This window comes from Echeneis naucrates, chromosome 1, assembly GCF_900963305.1.
Source record: "Echeneis naucrates chromosome 1, fEcheNa1.1, whole genome shotgun sequence".
Classification (NCBI taxonomy): Eukaryota; Metazoa; Chordata; class Actinopteri; order Carangiformes; family Echeneidae; genus Echeneis; species Echeneis naucrates.
In genome coordinates this window covers 23,059,200-23,071,385 of record NC_042511.1, presented here as the reverse complement: position 1 = coordinate 23,071,385, position 12,186 = coordinate 23,059,200, and the positions used below count along the sequence as shown (strand labels likewise).

The window sequence follows — 12,186 nt, the reverse complement described above, 5'->3', positions numbered from 1 at the left end:
GTAGAAATGTCTCTCACGTTGTCTCCATGACAACAGATTTATCTCACTTGTTGCTTTGCTTCCAACATTGTGTAATTTCTGTTAATCCTGAATGGTGAATGAGAGCCCAGTGTCTGTTTCTTCCTCTACAGACCTGCAGGAGCTTTGTGGTCCACTCCTGGAGCTTCAGGAGAGACTCAACCGGCTGCCACCACTTCAGATAAAGAAAAGCCATCAGAGAAGTAAGATGGGGTCCTTTCTTTGTTTTCTCTTTGCTCTCATTAGGAAAATGTCGCACTCTAATCTCAATCTCTACATTCTTTAACTTTTGTCTTTTCACTAATTCCCTTACTCATCTCAAATCTACATGGAGTCCTGCACCTCCAAATTTTCCCTCCCTTTTCAGACTAAATTCGCCCATCCAATGATTTAGTTTACATAAGAGGGATTTTGGCACAATACAACTTTTGGCATTAGCTGAAGCAGCAGGCTTCTCTCTCTCTCTCTCTCTTTTTTTGTCAAACACCAGATACACACATGACTATGGAGGTGAACTGAATGGTGCTGTGTAAAGAGTTTGTCCATTATACTAAGCAGTTCCTCTGCTTCATCCAGAATAAATGATTAATTCATTTTCTATGCTCTCAGAAGTTGCAGAAGTAATTGCAAAAAGCTCGGCCATTCATTTGCAGTCTATTAATATTTTCATGTAAATACAAATCCCCATTTTTTCCAAATGCAGTTCCATGGGACTGCATTCTTCCAAAATTCTGAATTCAAGAACCCGGCTGAACATTGCAGAATTGACAACTCTGTGACCACAGACTTTTTTTTTCCCAGTTTGTATATCTTCTTTCTCCTCTCTCATCCTACATTGTTGTTGCTCTGCAGAAAGAATATGAAATATTTATCAGGGCATCATGTGTTGAAGGCACAAATCCTACATGGTAATGTTGCTGGTGTTCGAGATAACGGTTTGCAATGCTGGGCAAAACAACCTTTTTTGTGGAAACAGTTTTTTATGTTTTCGGGAGCAAAGTGGCATAAATATAGCTTTTTACTAACCTTTGCAGAGCAGTGAATATGGTTTCTTTGGCAGCACTCTTTTACATCAAACTATTTAAAATGCTGCTTCTAAACTCACAAATGTGAATTTTAAACCTGAAGCACAGTGAAGGGAGATTTCTATTCAACCCGTCTGTGCCCAAACCTACTTTAGAGCCCCCCCACCACCGTAGATAGCGCGAACCCAATGTGCCCCTGCCTTTCTTTTGGCCGTACAGAAATGGCTACAAACAGTGCTGCGTCTTATTGTGTTGGTGCATGCACACAGGCACGTGTCAGTGTGTATTGACTTGCTCGCAAGTCCATCCAGACTGGAGATAGGGCAAGACAACTGTGTGTAGCAGTCCGGCTCCTCTCTTTGCACTTTTACTTATTTTCCAGTTTGGCCCATTTCGGCTGTTTCAGGCTAGTGAGTGAATGAACAAGCAGGCCTCGGGTCCAGATTGAACTATACAGTAATCCTCCTCAAAGCTCCGCCAGCTCACTGATTGCCTTCATTTTTCAGTGTCACCAGCAGGAAAGCCAAGGCAGTGTACCCATGTGAGGCTGAGCACGACTCTGAGCTCTCCTTCCAGGTCGGTGCAATATTCACCGCTGGTAAGTGTTATCGCCTACACCAGTCGCTCACTCAGAACCAAACTTGGCATATTGGATTTGGAGGAAAACCGAACACCCAATCTGATCTTCAATCGAACAGAGAGAGGAGACGAGGAGAGGCAGAACAGGGAGCGGTGGGGATGGTGGGTGCAGTAGACACAGATTTGCTCTTCACTGTGTCTGGGAAGAGGCTCAACTGAGCTTTAATCACTCTCAGAGGAAATGAGGATTTTGTAGTTCCCGCTTTTTGTCAAAACCCTCTTGTGAGACACAGACACTGTAGATATTCTGTAGCCTTCACAGGGGATAAGTAGGGACTTCTTTGGTAAGATCCCACAATACATTGTATTTTATTTGCTGTTATGGTCTATCATCATGTTATTAGTAATTATCTGACTTGTTTTTCTGCCCATCTTGTATTTCTCTTGAATTTCGTCAGCTCCCCCCGCAGACTTAACCCAATTTATAGTTTAAATATCCAAGATCTGACAGCTGTCACCAAATATGTATATATATATATTAGATTACATTACTCACACATGACTTTGGTCACGTTTTTCTGAATGTGACCAATTTTTTTGATGCCTCTTTATTCAATGTTGGATGGAGGAGTTCATGTCAGGATAGATAATTTAATGATGATTGAGGAAAACATTATTTAAATACACAGTGGAGTTCAAGTATATCACTGTAGACTAATATTATCTGAAAAATAAAAAAACTAAGACAAAAAAAAAGTGTCACATTATCATAAAGCAAATTTCATTATTCTAGACTAATTCTCCAGTTACCTTCATGCTAATTTTGGGGAGTTTAAATATAGTTTTGTTTATATTCTTTCTTAGTCAGGCTCAGATGAAGTGACTGACATGTCAAATAAATGCTACATGATGGGTTTCTCAGTAACAAAGCATCTACAGTATCTCAGAGACCCTTGACGTTTTACACATTTTGCTCCACAATTCCATTCTTTCCAAATGTATTTATGCTTTTTCAACTGAACTTTGTGCATAACAGATGAGCAAAGAGACAAAAGGTCTGAAAATTTTTCTGAGACATTGAATTCTTCATTTGTTTTTCTCACCCTTTACATTGAGGCAGCAGCTTTGCCTTTCATATATACATTCTCAAATTCTCAATCTATATCAAACTGTGATTTAAGGTGCCTTCACGGACCTGATAGAGTTTTGTTTTTTAGTTGTTTCATGTTTTATTCAAGATGTATTCTCATGTATTTGTTATTATTCTTAATTGGGAAAAATATAGTTTATATTAAACATCATTTAATAACATGAGAAAGTATTTATAACAGATATCATTGCTATTTTCAATCGATCTGTCAGTCAACTTCATATTGGTTTTATGTTCAAATATTTTGCTCTCAATTTTCTCTGAGGTCGCTCCTTTTCTTTCACTATGCTTTAAAGTCACTCGTACGCTCAGGGTTAAGTCCAAGTGACAGAGAAAGGACGGTGGACTTTGTTGGTAGAAAACTATGTATTCAGTTAGGTGGTGTATTGTCTGTGACCTTAAAACTTCTGACTGACTTTTTATCCATGCATCTGCTGACTTGGAGGTGCACTCACAATTCTAAATTGGCTCATTTTGTTGACAAATCAAGAATCCAGAGAGGATTTTGAAAAGGCATGGCACAAAAATGTTCACACAAGTATGACACATCTGTCATACTTAACAATTTGTGAGAGCTCCGTTTTGCAGCTGCTGGTGAAACTCAAGAAAAGTGGGATCCATAAACAGAGTGGAGATTTACAGTTCAGATAAAATGAGTCACAGCGTAGTTTTGTGTAACTGCATAATTGCCTCGCCCGCCTTCAAACCTTTCCTTCCTTCACTCTGACACATGTGCATATATATATATATCGCTGGATGCTCTGTGTCCTCTGTCTGTCCTCGTCCCCCACAACCCCCCCACCTGCCCCTCCTTCGGTGTTGTTCCCCTGGTGACGCTGTCCCCTCTCATGCAGTGACCCAGTCGAGAGAGCCGGGCTGGCTGGAGGGGGAGCTGGAGGGAAAGAGGGGCCTCATCCCTGAAAACTACGTGGAGCTGCTGTAGCACCAGGTGGAAATATTTATGGACAGATCATCACCTTCACTGGGAAATGTATGCAGAGATGCACGTGTCTTAACTTCGAAATTCACAGTCGAGCCTTGTTTATCCAAAACTCCATGAATTCTCTCAACCAAGTGCTATACGTTATTAGCGACGGACTGCTCTTGAAACGTACCTATATGCATTTCTTGGCTGACATGTAGATTTTTGTGACACACGTGAAGGCATGTTCCTTTCTTTGAATTTACTTCGGTCGAATATGCACAGCGATTTCAGCACTCCAATTCCAAAAAGGGGTTTGCACTGTTACACTGTTTTGCTGTACACAAAGATGCTAAAGCCTCTAAACGTTGGGGTAACTAGCAGCAGCAGCAGAGACTGAGCACCTGCCTGTCAAAGAGCTCAATCTCTCCTCTGCCCTGTTATACATGGTATCCATGAGCTGCCAAGTCAAAGAATGATCCTCAGAAACTCCAAGTAAAATGTCAGCGCTCAAACCACTGTGGCTTTCCACCATCGTGACAATGATGCACACAAATTAGGTTTCAGCTGTTGAAAGATAAGCCATACCCCTGTGCCCTAACCTCAGCACCCAGTGGAAAAGCATGAACCTGAACTGGAGTGTTTCCACTTTCACCTATGAAACGATGTATTTTACGCCATTTTAAGATGATTGAGATAATCAAAACAAGACACACTGCGATTGTAGTTTTATTTTATTTAATTGGCAGGATGATTGCATGACTTTTAAGTGCACTCTGTACTCTGTACTTACGTTCTCAGTACACTCTTCGGTAGAAAAAACGCCTCTTTGACGCCCAACGAACCCTCTTGTGTTTAACACTAGCATGAGACAGATTCAACTGAGGTATATTTCTGAATATGGGAGTGATTGAAACCAAGTTCTTTCCTTGTCAAATGATGTTTTTTGTTTATATATATAGATTTTTTTTTTTTTAAACCTGCTTTTAACGTTGCTCATGCTCCTATGAGCAGAGAAATGAGACACTCCAAAAAAAGTTAGAATTTCAGTTTTAATTTTATCGTCATTTTATCTTCAACTTGAGAGGAATAAGCGATCAGTATCCATTCACTGTATATAGCCTCAAAGAGTTATGACTGCCAAGTTTATTATGCAAATCTCTGTTAAGTGTTGGACAGGTTTTAAGTTTTCATCGGACTGATTGTTAGTTTGTATGCATGTTGCATTTCATCCCTTGGCTGTTCAACAAGACACTTTAATTTCTCTGAGCGATTCGGTTCTGCACATTTGTTTATTTTCAGTTGCAGTTTCAATAATTTAAAGACTTTTGATTTATGATGTTTGTAAAGGGCCTTGACATCTTTCATTTTTATACCTTTGGGTATTCTTTTGATCAATGTTAAACAAATAAAGGTTTTTTTGTTCTTCATTCAATTGTGTCTTCTTGCTGCGAAATTGATGGGATAAATGATAACTTCAACTTTTCAAGATAGAGATCCTGTGATTATCCCAAACTTACAACTGCATTTTCCAAAATAAATACAAATTATAATTGTGTACTACAGAATATTAAGAAAAGCACTGGCTGTGTTCTGATGACAGAGAGGTGATCATGTGGAGTTTAGATTTACATTTGTGGAAATGTGCTTTGTGCATGTTTTGGGTTGAGTCACAAAAAAGGCCCACAATTTCCCTCAGAGTCTGAGAATTACTATTGAAATGAGGCTTCATTGTGCAGCCAGTGTTGCCACAGTGAGCTGTGCACTGTAATGTAATCCTTCCTCTCTATATTGACTTGCAACAGCCCATCTGACTAAAAGCTACTTCCAAGATAACTTTCCAAAAGGGGATTAAAAATAGATGATAATCTTTCACAGAAGAAAACATGCTCTAATCCACCTCCACCTCCCTGATCCGTTAACGTCTCTGCTTCACGCATGTTAATTCTTAGACTACATCTGTGTAATTAATACACCAAATGGCCTCTCGACCCAGAGCTCTGGCCTCAGTTACATAATCAGGACCACTATGAGTGCAGTTCAGAAGGAAACACGCTTAAAAAAAAAAGACAAATAGGTTTTGAAGCTGCGAGTCTCAGTGTAACACATATGTCCACCACCACCCCCTGAAGTAACCACAGACCCCGGTGATTACATAATGAAATGAGGCAGAGCTAATGAGATGGGCAAAAATATTCCCCCACTGTCACTCCCTCCACCCGCCCCCGGAGCCCTTCATCATCTCCCCTCTGCCAAAATACTGCTGAATCACAGAGACATCCACCCTGACTGCCTCTCACTCCGCTTTGGACGGCCTGTCTCTCAGCATTATTTAAAACTCCTCTGTCCGTCCCCTCCTCCTCGCCTTCCTTCCTTTTCCTATTCCTCCTCTCGCGCTCATTAGTCAGTGCTCCACTTTTCTGCTGCTCTAATAGTAATTTGTTTATGAAATCAGTTAAGCTCTTTGCATTTTGTCTTTCCTCCTAAGCTCGTGAAAGCGATGCAACAAACAACGGCGGTAATCTGGGTGGGTCAGGCTCACATTTTAGGCCTTGAAATTGAGGTTGCGTTACCCATGGTGCTTCCTGTGTCCCTGCATGCATTATTCATCAGCGTATATCAGACTGGGCTGATAGACACATCAGTGTCGCATCCGTTTAGACTTGATCTAGGTATGTTTCAATAAAAGCTCAGACAGATGTGTTCATTTCTCGTTTCCCCAAATCCTCGTCGTGCACCTGCTGTCCTCTACCTCTCATGACAGTGTCCTTCACCGCCCAAAACATAGACCCACGCCATGACTCAGCTTAGATCAGTGCCCTTCAGCAACATAACGGTGAGATACTGACAAAATTAAGTGTCACAAATATGGCTGAATTTCCCCAGCTTGCTCCACAATGCTGGAGATCACACTAACTTAATATTTCCCTTTGTCTTTTCTCTGTTTCCTTCAGAGTGCGAATCTTCTGAAATAAAATCAGAATAACACTTGATCTATTATTGGGGCAGAAAACTGAGTGGGAATTTGGAGAAAAGTGAATTTCAAACATAAAGGAGAGCGGGTTGGGGAGGGGAAGGGAAGGGAAGGGGGGTGGGGGCATCGGCTCAGAAAGTGGGCCACAGAAGCCGCCATGTGCGCGGGCGCAGCCGTGAAATCAGCCTGATCCAATAGATTCTGTTTATCTGGCACGACTACAAGTGAAAGCAATTGGAAATCTGGGAGAGATTTGGAGAGGACTGTGGATTCAGAGCGAGGAAAGAAAAAAAAAAAAAAAAAGCAAAAAAGTAATACTGTCTGCTCTACAGTCTGGCAAAGCAGGCGTGTTTTCAGATCGTCTTTAACAAGGTTAATGGTGATTTTTCTCCACAGGCACAGTTTTACTGTAAGTCTCATCCTCACATGTTTTATTGCTGCCATTTTCACTCGCTTCACTTTCCATTTCTCTTTGTGCTCTTCGTCCCCTCTCCCTGTGACTGCTCTACCTGCTGCTGCTCCACATCATCTCTGCCTTTCCAGCCTAGCGCTTGTGTTTTGTTTTGGTTCCTTTTGGCTCATTATTCTCCCCAGCCATCTTATGCAGCTGTTTTGAATTCATCCAGATCAAACAGCCCAATTTTTATTTTATTTAATTAATTTTTTTTTTTTTTTTTGTATTTTGTATTTTGAAGCACCTTTCACCACCAGCTTCTGGCTCATATAGGATCATTAGCATTTCACTTCATACATGCAAAAACACACGCACACACACATAAATTGCACCATGTCAAATTATTTGTTCAACACTTTTATTAGAATCTTGCAATAGTTTTGCAAACACAAAGTATGGCAATATGTGCATCAAGATATACAGTAGTAGCTGTTTTCAAAGATGTTTCACTGGTTTAATGTTGAAGGATGTTTACTGCATGTCTGCTGTAGAGCTGCTGAGAAATATTGTACAAAGCAGAGTAAAAAGTCACTTTTGGAATGAGGCGGGGGTTTGACTATATTTATATATTTATAAGAAATGCGCTGCTATGGCTGTGGAGATATGGCTTAGTCTGTTTACACCCGATTCATTGCAGTGAACAGGAAATGGGAATGGCAGTGATGTGATCATTACTATGAAGCCAGGTTAGGACACATTCTGAGTCATTCACGTCTAAAAGGGGAGCTCATTTAGAAGGGGACGGCTTTGAAGGTGACATTGCTCCCTTAAGTAGAGAAAAGGTTTTTATTTCTGGTTTGCAATCAGGAAGTGACAGCCGACCATTAAAATAACAGTTGGTTCATCTAAATGGTTCATTCAGCATTTTGGGAAATTAGCTTTTTGCCAAATCACAGTGTTGATACCTTTAATATCTGTGGATGTCTATTCCACACGGCCATTTTAACAACCATGCAACTCAACCACAAACAGTTCAGTCTGACGTGTTCTTCTGTTATGTTAGTGGTGGCTAATGGAGCATTTGGCAGAGAGGGGTGGACGACAGAGTTTGGGTAAGTTTGCTTTCTCCGCGTCCACAGATTTGTATTGTTTTTTATCTGTTTTTCTGTTTTGTTTTTTTACTTCATCATCAAACATTGACTCAAAGTGACATTTTTCAAGGCACCTATCAGACTTCAGCAGCCCCCAGCTGCTGCCCCAGGTCTTTGAGATTTAGCACCTTAACAGGCTCTAGATTCAGCTTCAGCATGCATGCGCACACACACACACACACACACACACACAAACAGAGTCGTGTCCATCATCTAAGATAAAGAGATGTATTTCCCAAAATATTGAACTTCTTTTATATAGCCCAACGGTCAAAGCTGAGAATGTACAGGCGCTTGATAGCATCTTGGCTGATTTTTTCATTATCAGAAATTAAATGTTTGATTGTAGTTTTATTTTTGTTTTTTTGTTTCCCTCCTTTGAGACAATTTTGCGATTTTAACAGATTTTAGTTAGTTAGTGAAATCAGGGCAGTTAATAACTAGCAAAAGAAAATTCATTCAAATTTGAGTTGACCATCCTCACACGTCTGACAGTCGTGACATCATCTTTTGTTTCACTCTGCGCTTCCATGAAGTTCCTATTTTCCAGCTGAAAAGTCAAGAACTTTCTTTCACGTCTTCAAGCTTCAATAGTTTGTGACGTCTTGATTTTATTGTGGTGCTCATCAACAATACCGTCATGGATTAGGAAATCATTTCAACAGCAACAGCTCATTACTTACATCTTGTTACAAAATAAGAAATACTTTTGGATTATTGTTATTTTTTATTTCTTTATTTTTATTTTTTACTCTCTCTAACATTCAGGTAGTAAGTTCCATAAGTCTCTCACAATGTACAATACATTCATTTCTCTATTTGGCCCTTTCTGCCACCAAACCTTACCGTAAATTCTTCTGTGATTCAACACAGAACATGGCGAATGGGAAAGACATATTTTTACTCCAACAAGATGGTTAAAGTAGAAATGCTTTATACTATACTCAACATAAGGACTTGCTGTATTATTTACAATATATACTGTAAAATTGTAAATCAGGTGAGATAAAAAGGCACAGGTTTCCCTTTTTTAAATACAATGTAAACATCTCATCAAAAAGCATGCATTAACATTTCATTTTACAAAAAGGATATCATTTTTAGACAAAGTACTTAAATATTGTTTTCCAGCAAAATATAATTCTCTCAAAAATACTTTCCCATTCATCCTATGAACCTTTTGACAGTTTTTCTTTTATTCCTTAAAAACAACAAAAAAGGGGCAAAATAAAGAAACAGTGAAATATTAGGTTAAGGGTCCTTCACAACTTAAACAGTAATGCACAACAAAGACAGATTGATGGATTGAAATGAGGCCTCTCTGAGAAGGGACTGTATGAATATTATTGCGGCGGTGAAGGCAGAACAGCTGGAGAAAACACTGCAATACATCTCACAAATATTGTAAAAAATAATGTTTACAAAACCCCCCAAAAAAGCAAATAAAGCAAGTTTCTTAATTAGAAGAAGTAATACTAACATATTCTAAGGATAATAATAATATTTAATTAATAATTTTGAATTGATCCCAGAGAGAAATGAAATTCTGTGAAGTTGGGAAGAGGAAAAACATTGAAGCACATTATTGTTTTCTTCTGCTGAATATGGACTGAATATTCCCCCTTTGGCAAAAATTAAAAATGCACACTAGCCCACGCCTTTTTCTGACCCCCCTCCTCCCACCTGATAATATTCATACAGTCCCTAAGGACAGTGGTGATGCTGGCACCTCCATCTCCTTGTGCGCCAATCTTCACACATTTGCCGCCACAGAAACGACCTCATAGTTTAGCACAGTGGCATCATTACCAACTCTGAGGCCAAAAATACAAAACGCAACCACCCTGATGTGCTAATGATGTCACGATGTCTAACTTGGGCTGGTTGACCATGCAGAAAGTCTTGTCCCACACAACATCACAGTTGCTTATCAGAACAGATCATCCCTGCTAGCTGCACTAATGCCTCATTTCACATTGTATCTCCTCTGTGCAAATCTAAATGTGGAAATAGGATATGGCTAATCCTATAACATAAATGCATTATACCCACGCTGAAAGAGCAGATCAACTATGCACATGCTTGCCAGGAAAAAAAACAAACACACACACACACACACACAAACTTAAGCCATACTTGCTTCATACTCCCATGTAAATACACACTCAGAGGGCGCAAAAAATGTTGGGGAGAAAAAAAAAAAAGAAAATCACACGCCCCCACTGTTTTTCTTCCCCAGTGGCTCTATCGCTTTTCAGTAGCATCATTGTAGTGTTCCACAACCACCCAGAAAGTGAGACAAGTTAATGGTCCAGATCCCCGGGCCCGCCATACCTAAAGAAAAAAAAGTAGTACTTGGCCCAAACAAAAGAGAGAGGAATTTAACTAAATTAGGAGACTATACCGACAGTTTTCCATCAAGCATTCGTCAACACGTACGTCAAAACATCTTCTGTACAACAACTGAATAAGAAGTTGTTAATACCTGTACACATTTGCCTGGTTTTGATACATTAGCCATTTGCAATAAGCACTGCAGAGTAATGCTCCATTTTGTATTATATCAACTTTACAGAGTATGTGTGTTTAATCTGTGTCCATTTAGTGTATTGTATGGACGACTACTGTACATGTTATGTTTTGCCTGGCTTTGTAGAAATGAAGCACCTTAATGTAAAATGACTGGCTTGTCAAAAACTAAACCTTTGCAACACACGTTTATAAAATGCTTTTTATTATTTCTGGGAAGAGTAGATAAGTGTTGATTCACAAAGGGCTGGTTTTGCTTCATTGTGAGTAAAAACAGACATTCGGACAGCTGCTCTGGAGATAACACAAATGACAGCAATTACTATGGATGCACCTCAGTCAAATCCATTTCCAGTGGACTCGACTGAAAACATTTCCTTCAATGCATGATGTTTTCCCACCCTGCAGCACTCCTGACCATTTTTGCACAAAGGTAAAATTGCTCATCAATACTGTCTCGATTCTACACCACAATGCCTACAATAGTGACTTTATGACATAGGAGCTTCACGTGCAAGCTTTCTTTTACACAAGAGAGACATTTTTATTTCATAACAGATTGAGCTTTGGACTTTTGCATATTAGTTTTTGATTGTTTGACTACATATTGGAATTAAAAGCTCAGTATGAGAATGTTAATGATGGCTGTTTTGACACTGATTGAGATTCAAACTTGGACTTCTTAGATTTAATGTAATTGTTCAGCTTATGATGACGCTTGTATAGCCCTTGAATATATTCAAATAGACCTTTCGCCTTCCAGTCTGATTTCTGTGCCTCCTCATTGAGTCCTTTGCCCTGTAGTCTTGCAGTATGTCGCTACACTGCAAAGCAAAATCTAAGTACTGGCTTTATTTTATTTTTTTATTTTTTTTATTTTTTCATAGTGCTGTTATTTGTGAAACTGCATAAGCCACAGTTAATATTTGCAAAAACCTTTTCTCTAGATTTGTAAGGGAATCAGATTTTAGTGCATGTGGAGTGCATCTGTGCGTTCGTGTGAAGGCATGTGGACAGCATGTGTATCAATTTCCCTCTACATGTGTGTTTATGTCTGTGTGTGTGTGCGCCTGCGTGCTTAGTGAAGGTATCTAGCGCATCCTAGGAAATGTATGGCTTTATCTCCATAGAAAATACTGTTATCATCTTTGGGGCAGGGGCACGGAGGGTACTTCGGGATGCTTTGTCACATTTGTCACAAGTCCTTCTCAGCGTGTCACGCTGGGTCCATGACTATTCACAGCTCGGACCTGCTCATAGTGACCGCAGGGACAAAGTCCTTCTCCCCTTTTGACTTCTGCCACCACGTCACTCAGCTTTCTATGACGAGGATGCTGGCATAGAGGGCGACAGGGTGCAGGCCAACTGCTCAGGCCTTCCTTGCACACTTTCTCTTCTCCTCCTCCAGTTCTTAGTGCTGCTTTCGTCCCAATTGTCCAGTGAG

At 39.9% G+C, this 12,186-nt stretch overlaps 1 protein-coding gene across 2 annotated transcripts in view; it reads left to right on the top strand.

The window, feature by feature from the left end:
* Positions 1–5,124, top strand: part of arhgap10 (Rho GTPase activating protein 10) — a 41,388-nt gene extending 36,264 nt beyond the window's left edge. The window contains exons 21-23 of one of the 2 annotated variants that reach the window (XM_029506793.1): positions 132–221; positions 1,550–1,641; positions 3,627–5,124. In XM_029506793.1, the coding sequence (XP_029362653.1) occupies positions 132–221; positions 1,550–1,641; positions 3,627–3,715 (271 nt within the window). In that variant the 3' untranslated portion in view covers positions 3,716–5,124. Of the gene's footprint in view, positions 1–131; positions 222–1,549 lie in introns of both variants that reach the window. The other variant, XM_029506784.1, reaches the window with a different exon arrangement.
* Positions 5,125–12,186: the final 7,062 nt, after the last annotated feature.